At 36.9% G+C, this 15,886-nt stretch overlaps 1 protein-coding gene and 1 long non-coding RNA gene across 5 annotated transcripts in view; one reads left to right on the top strand and one right to left on the bottom strand.

Moving 5' to 3' along the window:
* The window catches only part of cox20 (cytochrome c oxidase assembly factor COX20), a 93,858-nt gene extending 79,146 nt beyond the window's left edge, over positions 1-14,712 (bottom strand). For 3 of the 4 annotated variants that reach the window (XM_073857969.1, XM_073857972.1, XM_073857971.1), the window contains exon 1: positions 14,544-14,712. In XM_073857969.1, coding sequence (XP_073714070.1) covers positions 14,544-14,570 — 27 coding nt within the window. In that variant the 5' untranslated portion in view covers positions 14,571-14,712. The remainder of the gene's footprint in view (positions 1-14,543) is intronic. The other variant, XM_073857970.1, reaches the window with a different exon arrangement.
* On the top strand, positions 1,495-10,852 carry LOC129454413 (uncharacterized). Its single transcript, XR_012359586.1, has 9 exons — positions 1,495-2,931; positions 3,606-3,658; positions 3,871-3,921; positions 4,005-4,044; positions 4,132-4,269; positions 4,841-6,801; positions 7,753-7,814; positions 7,946-8,089; positions 9,472-10,852. It is a non-coding gene; the product is annotated as an uncharacterized lncRNA (long non-coding RNA).
* Positions 14,713-15,886: the final 1,174 nt, after the last annotated feature.

The raw sequence follows: 15,886 nt of genomic DNA on the forward strand, positions 1-15,886 counted from the left end.
TTCCAAGTATCTGTGCTTTATCAGAGTGTTTGTCTTGGGAAAAAATGTACTTTACTAAAAAATGTTCACTACATTCTAAAGCATAGAATCATACTGTGTATTCCTTTTATATTGCATATTGACATTGATTTAATACCTAATTACATAAAAATGGTTTACTTTTACTTAATTGAGTAAAAGGACAAAAGTACTTTTTACTTCAGTAAAATAAAAATAAAAACTAGATGTTTAATGTACTTAAATATTAAATATAAACCAAAAACTTGAAATTATGAAATGTAGTGGATTAAAAATTACGACAATATGCGTTGGAATTTATGTTTTCCAAAGAAAACCACCACTGATAAAATACGAATACTTAAAAATATACTTTTATGTAGAAAGTAAAAATACTTACCCTGAGTGAGTAATGTCCGCCTCTGATGTGAAATACGTGCACACCACGCGGACCTCGTACAACATGCTAGCACAGAGAAACATTTAAAAAAATGCAGCACCGTTCTCCTCAATAAAGCCGGGTACACACCAAAAGATAATCGGGCTGATTTTGGGCCGATTTCCCCCCTTCCGACAATCCTAGCTATGTCCCGAGTATCGCGAAGGTTTCACAGATTATCTTATCAGATTGTCCCTTCATGTGAGGTGTGTTAAGAGTGTCCGAACCTGCCCGGAAGAACGTCGGAGCCGCGCCGATCGCGAATCGTAAATATTCAACATGTTGAATATTTACGATCAGAAATCCTGATGTGTGTGGGGAATCCCGAGGACAAACGCGAACACGCTATTGAGATTATCACGTGAAACGAAACCATATCCAATCAGAAAGCGAGATGAGGGAAGACGGAAGCAGTCATGGTGCAGCACAAAGGCCGCTTCTCAATCCGTAGGTCGCATTTCCAGGCCGCATATACGTCACCAAGACTGTCTTATTTCAGAATGTATAAAATTGGCTATTATTCGTTGTTCATCGTATATTGTTATAATAAAATTATGACTTGTGAATGTAATGATCAGTTAACTTGAATAAACCAGGTTTCATGACGTATGCAGCCTGCATATGCGACCTCAGCAGGCTACAGCCTTCGGATTGAGAAACGGCCAAAGTGAAGTTGATGTGGACAGTAGAGATGGAGGATCAGCTTGTTGATTTGTGGCAACAGCACGAATGTTTATACAACGTGTCTTGTAAAAATTATTCCAAGCACTATCATTGAAATGTCTTCCTGCATATCGTCCGCCATGCTTGTTTTGAAGTCTTGCGAGATTTTGTGGGATTTCCTGTGTTCACAGTCGAGACTCCGATTAAAAATCTGTTTGTGTGTGGTGTGCTGTCTTCAACACATAATGGCACACCACACACTATAGGAGCAAAACGGATAAATCTAGGATTTTTTATCCTCAAGTTTGTGGTCCATCACATTTTTAAAATCTTATAAGACGTAAAAAATCTTCTGGTGTGTACCCAGCATTAGGCTAACGGACATGGGGGGGGGGGGGGGGGGCGGAGAAAAGTCGCTTGTTTTTGGGCTTGTTTTCACAGGCCTGGGGCCTCATTTATAAAACTTTGCGTAGGATTTGCGTCAGAAGTGGTGTACGGATGAAACATAGGACGGGCGTACGCACAGAAATATTCGGATTTATAAAACCGTTTGCACGCACATCCTACGCATTTTTCCCTTAATAAATCACAATAAATTCTAAATGTAGCGCAGCTTTTGCGGCTTCATGACACGCCCATAGTTGCCAATAAATAGTCCGTGAAACGCCCACAAGTTAATATGCATTGATTGCGAAATCATGGCAAACACATAGAGGAAATTAAAAAAAAACGTAAATTCACTCAATGTGAAGTAGAAGTTATCGTTGGCGAGGGGGAAAAGAGGAGAAAAACGTTGTTTGGAGGGCACAGTGTGGGCATTACGCATTGTGATGGGGCATTTTTTTTCATTCATTTAATTGCATCTGACAAGCTACAGATGTCGGTAATAATCGACGTGGAAATGGGACATTGTTCAGCGCAAATGTAATTTCTTGTTGCTTCCTGGATGGTTGAGACATACGCCATACATTGTTTTATCAAAAATAAAACACACTAAAGGCATATGCATGAATACCATAATTCCGTAGATGATGAAGATATGGTTTACTATGAAAACAACTTTCCCCAGTGAACAATTAATAAATCTATCTATTTATTTATCTATCTATCTATCTATCTATCTATCTATCTATCTATCTATCTATCTATCTATCTATCTATTTATTTATCTAACTATATATCTCCTTAATTATCTATCTATCTGTCTATGTAATTGCATCTATATCTGCTCCGCCAGACGGACACATTGACGAGAATATCAGTTTTGTACATTATTTCGTTCTGTTAACTATATTCTTTATGAGGATGAATTGCACAACATGCCAATATTATTGCAGAACACATTTCACTTTTCTTTTAGCAAATATGTGTTCATTTGAATTTTTGTTGTAATTTTCTATTTATTTATTTATTTTGTTTCACTGCTGATCGATCAAACGGGTGTTCGTGTAGGCTGTTAATTGTAAGTCTTGCTTTGTGAAGTCTTCATGTTATTTATGAGAGGTAGTGTTGTCATTTTTACTTTCACTTTCACGTGTTTCTTCCATCTGCCGTCGGTGTCGCCATTTCTCATTTCACCCGTTTTTGTGCGTACGCCTGGGTCAGAGCTTGCGTGACGGACAGCACATTTTCCCAAGTACACCTGGCTGCAGCCTGCAGATTTGGGCGAGGATGCACCTGGTACGGGACTGCACGTGCAGGCCCTCCCACACTGTTTCTCATTGGACGGGACTGCACGTGCAGGCCCTCCCACACTGCTTCTCATTGGTTAGTGGCGTGAAGTCATGACGTCGATTTAGCAAGTTTTCATTTCCGATGTTTATCGCTGCATGGTGAGTACAACCAGTTTTTTGTTCTATTTACGATTTTTAATTTTGAAGTGGCATTTATTGTGATGTTAAAATGAAGTGGTGTACAAATTAGATCGTGTCACATGATATCACACAAATAACTAGTACCTCGCGCGCGCGCGTGCGGTTTCCCTTACGAAAATTAACCATGGTTTTACTACAGTTAAAACCAAAAAAACATGGTTACTGTAGTAAAACCATGGTAACCACAAAATAACCTTGGTTTTGATAACCATGGTTTTCAAAAAACATAGTTAAACCATGGTTAGTGTAGTAAAACCATGGTTTTGTCATAGTAATCAATTCACCAAAAAACATGGTTACTACACTTTTACCACAATAAAATCGTGGTTAATTTTCGTAAGGGTTGGTGTGATTATGGTTAAAACAAGGCGAAACTGAACCAAAAGATGAAATATAGCATTTAAGAGTTAATAGTAACAACATACAAAGTCATATTCTAGGACTTTTTTCTAAGAATACATTTTTAAATGTAAACTATTTTGATATGTTATTGATAAGTATACTTTTTTATTGAACAGGAAACCATTTCAGTATTCACTGAGCTTTCTGACAACAGGGACCTTTGATTTTACATGCAATAGAAACCCCATATTATTAAAAGTAAACTAACTCAGTATTATTTTTTAACTTAGCCTGTCATGCCTTGCATTAGTGTCTGGTGCTTTTGGAGAATTCATCCTTTGAGGTTTGTTTGTTTTCTTTTTTTTAATACATACTGTTCATTGAAGCTTCAATTACCAAATGCTTAATTTTAGCATTTTAAAATAAATGTTTTTAACTATAATTATAAATTCATTAAATGTATTAATCTAAACAAGTGGATTTCAATTATGGTCCTAAGGGATGTCATTAAGAACAAACTGTCTTTATGAGACTTTATATTTTAAACTTTTGAAGGTCAGAGATGCTGAAAGTGCAACTCCAGTAAAAGAGGAGAGTAGAGAGCAGGTACTGGTTCCCATTTCAAATCTTGAACCTAAATAACAGGGGTTTGAAAATGATGCTACTCTTGTTCTTACTCTCCAATTTAGAGGTGATGAAATCCCCCTCCATGTTGGTTATTTGACCAAGGTAAGTGCAGTATAAACTCCTGTCCATATATAGGTTACCCTTTTTAAAAAGTTAAATATTGGACTGACTATTTGCTACTTTAAACAGATGCCGATTGACATCCTCTGGTGGATCCTGATGGAAGTCGTTACAGAGACGGCGTTGTGGCTTTCTGCAGACTTTCACTGATGTGCAAGGTCTTCATGGACGTTGTCAGCAAACCCAAATTCACTGTATGGCTGGACAGTAAGTTTTTTTAAATCTAAATTGTGAGTACTGTAAAAGGTACTTGAGAAAGTCGGTCTGTCCGTCCATCCAATTCTGTTTCTTCATTTGTGCAATCTATCTATCTGTCTGTTCTTCCTATCTATTTGTCTGTCTGTCTGTCTGTCTGTCTGTCTATCTTATCCGTCTCTGTCTGTCTATCTCTACCTATCTGTCATGTCTATCCATCCGTCTGTCTGTGTCTGATAGACTGTATTGCCTTCAAAACTTTCAGCTTGAAAACTACTTTGATCTGCAAACTGAAAATCTTCTATTTCAAACTTTTAAGATAGGCTTTCTCAAGTCAAATTTAAGTTTGTGTTGACAATTTTTTTTTAACTGGTTTATGTTGTTCATAAACAAAGTAAGTCTCTTAGGTACTTTACAGACAAAGCCAATAACACTCTCAAGCATATGTTGTCTAACATTTTCCTGTAATATGTGTAACATATACATAGTAAAGAGTAATTTTTTTTATGTTAATGGCTATTTCCAATTGCCAATTTCTTCAAAATGATTCAATATTGTTTGTTCTGTATTTTATCTAAATTAGGTGTTGTGAGTTGGAGTGCATTTTCCAGACAATATAGGCAAGAGCTCCGGGTGCCCTACTCGTTGACTTTGAAATATACAAGGACTGCCCACCTGGGTATCTAGGTGATGGCAGAAGGGGACTCCTGAATGGGTTTTATTCCGACAAGGAGGTTCAGGGCTATTGCTCGGTTGATTGTTTTTTCAATGATGGAGGGGAACTTCTGTGTAGATTGTGTGTACGGTTAATGTACCGTACATGATTATCTGTGTGTGTATTATGTCTTTTTAACAATTATTTTTGTTTTGAAATAAAAGTTATCACTGGTATGGGTTTGGTTTTTTTGAGTTGGCATGCATACTATGGGATACAGAGATTGACAATGTACTGTATGTAGTTTAACTACAAACTACTTTCTAGGCATAAATGTTTAATAATAGCCTATATCACTAATTCTTGAATCTTTGGCAGAAACATGTCCCACTAAGAAAAGTGCTAATTCTGATTGAAATTAATAAAATTTTCATGAAAAAAAAGAATCTATGTTATAATCAGGGGGTCCTTTGCACATATGTAAGGTTTTTATAGGTTTATTTTGATTTTTTATTAATTTAATGATTATATGCTGGCCCATTGCCTACAAAATCAGCTGTCCTCGATTAAGAGATAATCATTTCAACTTGATTAGAAAAGCCAAAAGTAATAATTGAATTGAATAATATATTTACCGTATGAAAGGGTACATTGTAATATGTATTAAAAACTATTTGAACTTTGAACAATATTTACTATTATTTTGTGATTGCTCAAAATGTGTCCCACATATTTGTCACCACTGTCAGATATTTATAAAAAGCAATAAAATCAGACAACTACAGGGTCAACTGCATTCCTGAGGACCCCATTTTCAAACCTTCAGCTCTTCTGCATGCTTCAAGATCACTCAAGCTCCTGTATGTTTGTTATTTTCTCTTAAACTTCATATTTTTGGGCACTGCTACTGTGACAACCATAATGTCAACACCGTCATCTCTGTAAAAAAAATATTAGATTATGAAATAAATTTATCATTTTTAAGAAGAGGTCTGAAGTAACTAGCAACAGAGGGGAAACAAGATGGCTAATGTGAACAACTCATCTATTTTTTAAATCTATATTAGGTTTTTGTCACCACCGTCAGATGTCACCACTGTCAGGTTTTCTGTCTTTTCTGTCAGGTTTTATGTATTTTAGGAAGTTATTTGATATTTTTTCATCACAGTGCTCAGGATTGTTATTTTTTGGACCAAATATTTACATAAAGTTTAAGCAAGAAGCCATTGACTTGAGTGGTATACATTTTGGAATAATGAGGCCAATGTCACCACCGTCAGATTAGTGTCACCACCGTCAGACGTAGTTTTAAATGAATATGCTTAGGCCTACAATATGTTTCTTCAGTGCTGTTGAGTTATTAAATTAATATTCTATAATACAAAAATATGTTTATTAAATAAAAAAATCATTACTTTTTCTATTTAGGCTTAAAGTAAATGTTGTATGAGTAATAACTGGAAAAACGCCTATTTCATAAAAAAATACGAACAGGGGAGGTTGCACCAGTAAATTGCTGAATAGCCAAGACCTTGGTCTATAATGATATATCTTCAGATTTTGTAATTTAACTACCTTTTTTTTTTTCAAAATTTAAAACTGCACTGTAACAAATTTCTGTAATTTCTACAGCAAAATTTTACAGTTACTTCTTGTTCTGTCATTTTACAAAGTTTAGCTGTTCATTGCAATGCATTGTGGGTCAAAAAACTATTACAGAAGTTGACAGCTTTTCCCCCACAATAAATTACAGGTATATTTGCGCTTGCCTGTAAATGATGCAGTATTACAGTTATTCACTGTTGAATGCGTTGCACAAGGCAGCTTGACGCCATTTTATGTCGGATGCAGAGGAGCAGGGACATTGCCACGCCACTCATGCACAAAATGTAAGTATACTATTAGAAATAGCTATTAAAATTGTTAATGTTGGTTGAAATAAAGTTTACCGTGTATCAGTCAAGCCCCACAATAAAGTAAATAAAGAAATTTTGAACAAGCAATCCCAGGTGAAGCAGTTTAGTGGTTAAATTAAAGTAAATGGTATAACTTTCATGTTAACCCTTTTCATATTTAAAATGGACTTCACGGATGTATGTGCGTTAACGTCACTCAGGCATGCAAGCAGGGTGTGTGCATGCGCGTATGTGCACGTCCACATTGATGCATAGGTCTTATGCATACATATATTTTGAAATATTAAAATATTGATAGGATCAGATCGAGAGTTTTTAACAAACGTGCGTGTTCATAGGCGCAAATTCTTTCTCCGCCGGTGTCAGCGTCAAGCAATGCTTGGCAACGAAAGAAGCTCTGAAGCGCCCACGCGATTTGAAGAGGAGAAAAGCGGCGCGGTAACGTTATCCGCGTGGTTTCAGACGCGACATGTAAAGTAAATGTAAAGCAACTGTGCGTATGTGTTGGCCATTTCGGTGGCTGCTCGAGCCGAGCCCCGGAGGACCCAGGGGATCAGGGCATATCTGCGTGTTTATTGTAGTACTTCCACTCATAAAACAACAAGTGAGAAACCTTTTTGGGGTTATTATGTTTCCACCTGCGCTGAAAACGCGTTCTGATAGTGTACTGGTAGCGCAGATTGATACTTTTTCGCAACTTTGAATGAGAGAGAAAGGCCGTTTCTCAACCGAAGGCTTCAGTCTCCGGAGGTCGCATATGCAAGCTGTATGTCATCAAGCCTGGTTTATTATTTTCATACATTTGCAAGTCATAAGCATATTACAACAATGTATGATCAACAAAGAATAATAGTCAAGCTTTCAAAAATGATATTGCTATGAAAAATTACTGTACATTTGAATCTATTGTTCTTTGTTTTTTAGGTGTTGGCAACAGCAACAGACATTGAAAAAAGACTACAGTTTCCTGACTCTAATTGTCTTAGGTAGTTTTTTTTTGTAATGAGTTGTAAGCATTGCAAAGACGGGCTATGAAGGACACAAATTAGTTTAACGTGGATATGTTTATGTGGAAAGCAACTGATTTTTTGCATGTTAACAATTTGTTTATGCTTAGGTGAATCAGCGTTTGGATGCTGAGCATCGGGTGGTTGTGCCTCCACATCCCAACTTCGTGGCTGGAATGGCAGCTTTGTTTTCTAGCTACTACAACTTCAATATTGTGTACCAGGAGCAAATGCACACTGGAGTTCATTCAAAGGTAACTATTTGCTTGAAGTACAATGCGGTTTATCATTATTTTGTAAAGTGTGCTATTATGAGTAACAGAGATTTTATTTTGCTTTAGGTGTGCTTACAGGAAATTCCTTTAACATGATTTTTAGTTGATAAATTGGGTTAAGTTAGCAGCTATTTACCCAAAAGCTCTATATCATTGCAGAACCAGCCCACTGCAACATTCAAACATTGACAACAAAGATCCATTTGATTATATATTTTGAAAAGTAGTTCTGCATTGGGGTAACTAAGCATTTAGGTAAATAAACTGCAAACTTGCTTTTTTTATGGCATTCACAAGAAATCCCATATGTCCATTTCATATGCCCACCCAGGCCTCACCCTCCCCACTATGGCAGTGATGCTCAAGGCAAACACACAAAAAAGGATCTGTATGCATATACTGTATACACACACCCACATATATATAATGATACATAAATATATCTTACAAACCTACCTAGATGTTTTTTTAACAAAAAAGAGAGATTGCATGATCTTTGATGATCATTCATTTATTCATGGTTTCATTGGGGAATGAATGAGACTTTGTTATGAAAACCATAGGATTCGGAGTCATTTGAGTAGTTCTTTTGGAGTTTTTTCACAAGACTGTAGGCCTACATGTTTTCAACTGTAGTGATGTAGTTGCATGGACATAGCCCTGTACTATGAGTCCTTTAATTGTAGATCTTTGGATGGACCAGCCCAACAGCAGCAAACTTAGACAACCAAAGAACATTTTACCAAAGACATGTCTTGTGTTCCTCAACAGAATAAATTTATTTTCCTGCTTTAGGGTGCCCTCTGACCACTCCCTACATTTGAACAATTTTGTCCATTACAGACTGACAGTATAACTAGTGGAGCCTCGTATCTACGTATCTAGAATGTTTTTCAAGTCTGAAAGCACTATAAAGTCGCTTAATACACTTAATATGGTGTATTATGTTATGAATACTAAAATGTTACATTGTTGTGGTTTGTTTTATGTTTTGTTGTCCTTTGAAGTAGGGGATAGTCAGGAAATTTTCTACCAGAGGACCTGTTAATGCAACTAACCTAACCATAACTCATGCAATTTTGTGACTAGAAATCAAAATCATCCCTTCAACTGTTATGACCCTATATTTCACTATTGTCATTGCATTGCAGAGCCACTTCCTGGTTTAGCTTGCCACAGCACAACTGAAATTAAATGAATAATAATTACCCGCTGAATTTTTCTGTTGCAGTTTTTCTGCACTTAAGCTGAAAAGGGCAAATCAGCTTGATTTGCACAGCCTGATGTATTTTGCACTCTCATGTAGAGCAGTTAGGGGACTTTTTCATAAAGTTTATTTTCATGTGATTTTGTGATTTCAGATGCTTCATTGGACTGAACCCCTCCAGTGGGACCAAGACAGCAAAGGTGGTTAGCCAAAAAAGAGGGAAGGTACAGGAGAAAAAGAAGAACTGCATTAACCCTCACGTCACCTCTCTACTTAAGCGGCTGATAGATTTTGAATGGCTTCAATTGTAAGTCTCAAGCGACTTCCTCACAATATGAATGGACAATGTTCTAAATGTTTTCTGAATTTCACTGAATGTTAAGAAAATGAGTAGAATATGCTGTTAAGAAAAAGACATTCTGAAAATGTACAGTATTGTAATATTGTATTTTGTTTTAATAATAAAATTTCATGATTTTGCATCTTGGACTATGGTTTTATTTAACAGTTGAAGAGAATCTTATCCAATGATGTTTGGATTTAAAGCAAGCCTGGTCTTATTTAAAACACTTTACAATAGGCATCAGCAAAGATTAACTATTTATTTTTTACAACAACACAATGTATTGTAAAATATTTACAGATTTTTGCTGGCAACTCGAGTTGCCAGGTAATGTCTGTAATTTGAAAAGAAAACAAGATAATGTTGTAAACTAAATTACAATAAAGTAGTGTTTTAATATAAAAACCTAATACTTTGCTGTAATTTATGTACAACAATAACCTGTAAACGAAATCCAGTTTTATACTGTAATTCATTTTTACAGTTATTAAAAGCAAATTCACAAAACTTTACAAGATTTTACTGGCAACTTTTTTGCCAGGTACTTACTGTAAAATCTACAGGCAAATTCGTTACAGTGTGTTTTATCCAAATTCCCAAGAATCACTGATATAATGCACAAAAATAAACAAGAACTATTAGAGGAGTGATTAAAATAAGAAATATATAAGGTGCCATTAATGTTTACAGTAATTTTGTAATGTACACAGTGAAGTGTAAATAACAACATAATGTGAAAATCTTAAAATACTACACAGATATTACACAATACTCTGTAATTCCTTATAAGTCAGTGTTTCCGCTATATACATTCAACCGTGGCGGCCCGCCACTCCTAAAACATCCCCGCCACGCCTGCGGTTGTGGATAGAAGGGATACAGCAAACGAAATCTCGTTGGATGAGCACTGTTTTATCCTAATCCTTTAACCAAACCCAACTCTAAACACAAAATTTCACACGATTGTAGGATGTATTTGTATCTAATTTAGCCAGAACCGCTGTTTTCATCCTAATAATCCTACCTCCAAATCTAATCCTTAACTTTTCGGCATTTGCTGTATCCCTTCTAGACAAAACCCACAGCGGCAGCTCGCAAAAAAGCTACCGAAATGTCCGCTCTGCGAGACTGGCTGTCTAGAAATAAATTCCTTTCTGGATTTGCGTTGTTCACTCATTTATAAATAAATCTCCTAAAATATCATAATTTCCTCCATGGTTTAGTTTCATGCACAAATAGATTTAAATCAACAGAGGATTATTAAGCTACGTCTCTGTTTTGAGAAATAATAATAAAATAAATAAGCCTATACGAAATATGTTGCACTTAAATAATTATTAAATTGACAAAACGAATAAAAAAGTATTTGAGTTTCTGGTTTTTTTTTTGTGACGCGCTCTAAAACCAAAGCAGCAGAAAGCACGTCATGTTTTTAATGATTATAAATAAGCACAAGGTTTTCTCCTTATTGTGAGTTTACACAAATAAAAATACATCATTTGAAGTTTCGAATGTTGTTTTACTTTTATCTTTATGACTATAAATTTAGGGTAATTTAAGCTGCAAGGTCATCACGCATGATGTTCACCGGCGCATATCTACACCAACACAGCGCAGGGCTGCGAGAAAAGACATAATTAAACTTTTGATTTGACATATTACGAGTTTTTTGGACATTCATTTGGAATCACTGTACTCATATTATCAACTTATCTGGCCATTAGTTATTCAGAATATAGGATATAAGCGCAGCGCGCTGCTGACCGCTCAGCTGTCAGTCAATCGTCTGTGCTTTAGATCGACACTCACAAAGTTTCACATTAAATGATAAGATATTTGTCCAAAAACAAAAGGCTAAATACTGAATACTACTTATACGCGACTGCAAGACATTAATAGTCGAATCTGTATTCTCGTGGAAGAGAAGAACGTTGGTAATAGAAACTTGAGGCAGACGGTGAGACTGTTTCATCTGTTTTCAGACGAAACAGCAGGGTCGGGGTACCCGCTGGGTGAACCGCATAATATTGGATGTAACGGGTGTAATAATAGGCTATTCGCGTGTCATTTGTGTTGTAGATGCAGGTCGGGACTCAATAGACAAGAGTAAAATGCGGGTCTAACATCCAAGACCAAAATTCGACTCGTTTTTAAATGTCCCGTGCTTATTTGTGTTTAAGATCTGTCTGAAGACCGGTAAAGGTTTATATTTAACTGCGCGATTTGCGGTGTGACCGGCTCGGGGTCACAGTCTTTATGTCAAATGGTACGGGTGTGAAATAAAATTGCTGCTGATGTCGGATAACTGGTCGGTTGTTCTGTCAATCACAGCGGTGCGGATTATCAAACAGGACTGCATGACTTTGCAACAGCTCTGTACGCTAAACACGAGGACGAACTTGCAATGCACACTACATTAAAACTATGAAATATCCGAACTACGTACCTAGCTATGTAACGTTTTTTTAAGAAAATACAGTTTAGATCAAACATAGAAAAGCAATATGCTATAAATATAAGGAAAAGTAAATGACACCGTGAAAATTATAAAAAAATACATGTTAGTTTACTGTAGCCTATGTTCTACATAAAAAAAATTACATTTATAATCATCATGGGCGCCCCCTGCCGCCACAGCTGAAACAAATCCTAGCGGAAACACTGTAAGTTTTATTAAAGTATTATTTCATAACGTCAGCGCGATATGGCGCACGTTTTAAAGATCGCACTGTTTTCAACCGCATTTCCTGTTTACCGTGGCGTCAACGTCATTACTGTGCTACTAACCAATGATACACGTTATGGGCGGGGCTGCGCGTGCAGCTCTGCCCTAGGTTCATACCGGTTCATACACGCCCCGATCTGCAGGCTGCAGCCAGGGGCTTCTCCATTTTCCCGTCAAGTTTGCTTTTTATAAATAACAACTATTGCGTAGAGAGTGGCGTACGCCTTCTTTTGTGCGTACGCAACGTTTATAAATGAGGCCCCTGGTTGCTTATTTGTCTCGCGAGATCTGGCAACACTGTGTATGTGTCATATTCCGCATTAAACGCCGTGACATGACGCTGAAACACTGTACTGTGAAAAAAAATCACAAATCAAGCAGGACAAAACGACAGTAGTTGTTTTGTAAGTGTTCAGCCTTGGGAGTTATACGCGGTTTAACGTAAAAGGGAAATAATAATAAAACTTGACTACTTGGAACTGGGACTGGCGTCACATAATTCACAAATTAGAATGAATAGAACGTGACGGTTTATACATGCCAAAAGCAGCGCGCCTCAGATTCACAATCTAAAAGAAGTCTAAAGTGAAACCGTCACATTTTTTACGGCGGTCTCGTAGGCTTGTTATGACATGAGATTCATTTGGGCAGAATAGGGAATGTGGAGTTGACGTCACGCGGTGTTGCATTATGGGTAATCCGCCATATTTGCAGGATCGCGTCCTGTCCCGCTGTATTAGATTTCATGTGTTGGAGGTTGTTTTTGTATTTTCTGTCGAGATTTTATTAAACTTCGATATGTTTGATCAGTACTGCTCGATCAAGCAGGTCACGCGATCGTTCAGGGAGGAAACTGGACAACGGAATACGTTTTTCAGCTTTTTTTCGTGGAAAAAACAAGGGAAGCCGGTGCAGGAGCTGACGAAAAGACGCCGGATCGCGTGGTTTGCCTGCTGCAATTAGGAGAAAAACGTCTACTTTTCAAAAAAATCCCTACATCAGCGAGAGTGTGTTCGCTGCATTTTCAGTCATTCAGTAATTTGTGATTAATAAAAGCAGAACCACTTAAATTGTCTTGTTTTTTATGCTAACACTGTCAAACTAACTTGTAAATGTAAGTTATTGATTCATTCATTTCTGATCACCCTAACCACATGAGTAATAAAAATAAATATTTAGACCATTTTGACGATTGTAACAAATATTTTTTATTAAATGCAACTGCTCAAACCCACTGCTTGTGACTTTTTAAATAACATAACGTTAGCTAAATATTTAACATTTTGTTTGTTTTAATAACTTGGCCAAAACAGAAGTGCCATCTTATGAACATGTGTTGATTCATCGCACAGAATACAACGGAGAATTGTTTTATAGAATCATTAAGACATTGTCAGTAAATAGCTGGTTTGCCAACCGTCATAAGACTTCAAAAGAAGAAGTGTCATATTACTATAAGCTTGAAGAGATTTATAGCTCTTAAACTCCTGCAAAGTGTAAATAAATCCTGCAAAAACAAGGTAATTGATCAGATATGTAAGCGGAGGTAGTGCGTCTGGATCCGTAATCCAGTCTTGGGCTGCTAAATCATGGATCTATGTTGTTTATTTGTCCAAATAAAGTTTTTTGGCAGTAGCATTTAGTTTCTCCCGATAGGGTCCCTTCTCGTTTTCTTTCAACTTCTCGATTTCTCCCGTTCTTCTTCAATTTTACCTAGTTTTAGATTAACACACGCACAATTAAATGGCATAGCGGTCGGCGGTGCTTCTGCAACACTGCGGTGACGTACATTAACATTCCCTATATGGAGCGTGAGAGACATGGAAGCGCGAATCTGTCGCCAAATGCGTGACAGTTGGTAACCATAGCTAAAGTAACCAGCCAAAAGACTTATAAAAACAAAACAAAAAATTAAGAGCGTAATAGCCGCTATTTGAACATCGTGATCCAGAAAGTCATAACACACACCACTACCCAGTAAGCCGATTTGACCCATCCTTCGCGGGTCTAAGAAAAACTGTATGTGACGTGTTTGCAAGCACTAACGTTTCTAATAATTTCCTAAATCCTATGGAAGCAATGATTCCGGTCAGCAAAATTAAAGTTCGTACGACTCCATTTCTGTTTTTCGGCATAAGGTCTATAAAACATCACTTACCTTCCTCTTATCGCTCTCCTCTTTCATTTTCAAACTAAAACTATTCGACTATGACCTACAGATAAACACGTTGTGCAACAATGACAATATGTGACATTATTATAGCGAAGTCTGTTGTGGTCCCAAGACAAATTCTTCCTGACGGCACGACATAGGTGACAAAGACTAGTTCCGGGGTATTTAACCATACTGTGATTTTTTTGCGCCAATAAAAATGAACGCAAACTTAAATGAAACAAACAAAAATATGAGATGAGAACAAAAACACTCTAAAAAATGAGATATAAACTCAATACAGTGCCGAGGTCATGACGTCACTTTGTAGGCCAACCCGGAAGTTAGCGGCGCATGGGTTCCCTCCATAGACACCTCATGACGTGCTGGAACGCATCAAGCGCCGGCGCCATATTGGATGGGTCTCATCACTGTACGCCCTGCTGTACGCTAGCATCAGAGTCAATGGGAGTTAACGGAAAGAAAGACATACTATGGCCTTATTTTGTGCAGCTTACGGTTGCAATAACCGGCGCAGTATTGATTCCAGATCACATGGGATTACATTTCACAAGTAAGATTGAACAATCATTTTGGTTATTTTACGTTATTATTTATAATATTATGTCAATGTTCAGCAGGAACTGGTACTTTCTCTCATGATCTCTCGCTGTTTTTTCTTCACATTTGAAGGTTCCCAGTGATACAGGCATGAGGAGGCAATGGGGAGTTGCTATAAAACGGGAGGGTTTTGTTGTGACAGAGTCGTCAAAGCTCGCAGAAGAACAGGAGGGGAAACTCTGATTCGTTTTTGGAAACAGCCACTAGATGGCGGTTCAGTAGCGCGACCGCCATAGGAATGAAAATTCTCACAGCCAGTTCATTCTCAATTCATTCATATTAAAATTAATTTAATACCTAATTGCATAAAATACCCAAATACGTAAAAATTACATAAACATTTTGTACTAAAGTATATTTTACTTAAGTAAAAGTAAAAAAGTAGATGTTTAATGTACTTAAATATTAAATATAAACCAAAGATTCGAAATTATGAAATGAAGTGGAGTAAAAATTATGATAATATGCTTTGGAATATAAGTTTTGCCATATGCCATACTTAAAGCAACACTTAAGAACTCTGGCTCTTTACTCCGCCTACAGGTTAGAAGCGTAATTGTTCATTACCACTGTCGTAAATACTTCAGCATAGCTGGCTCTGATTGGATTGTAGGTCTGCCTTAAAGCAAGTTTTTGTAGTTTTCACTCGAACTACAGGACCGCTAACCGACGGTTGGAAACTTCTTTAGTGCGGTTTTGGCCGATAGAGGGCTGCAAAGCGAATGTGA

The sequence above is a fragment of the Misgurnus anguillicaudatus genome, chromosome 20, assembly GCF_027580225.2.
Source record: "Misgurnus anguillicaudatus chromosome 20, ASM2758022v2, whole genome shotgun sequence".
In the NCBI taxonomy this organism is placed as follows: Eukaryota; Metazoa; Chordata; class Actinopteri; order Cypriniformes; family Cobitidae; genus Misgurnus; species Misgurnus anguillicaudatus.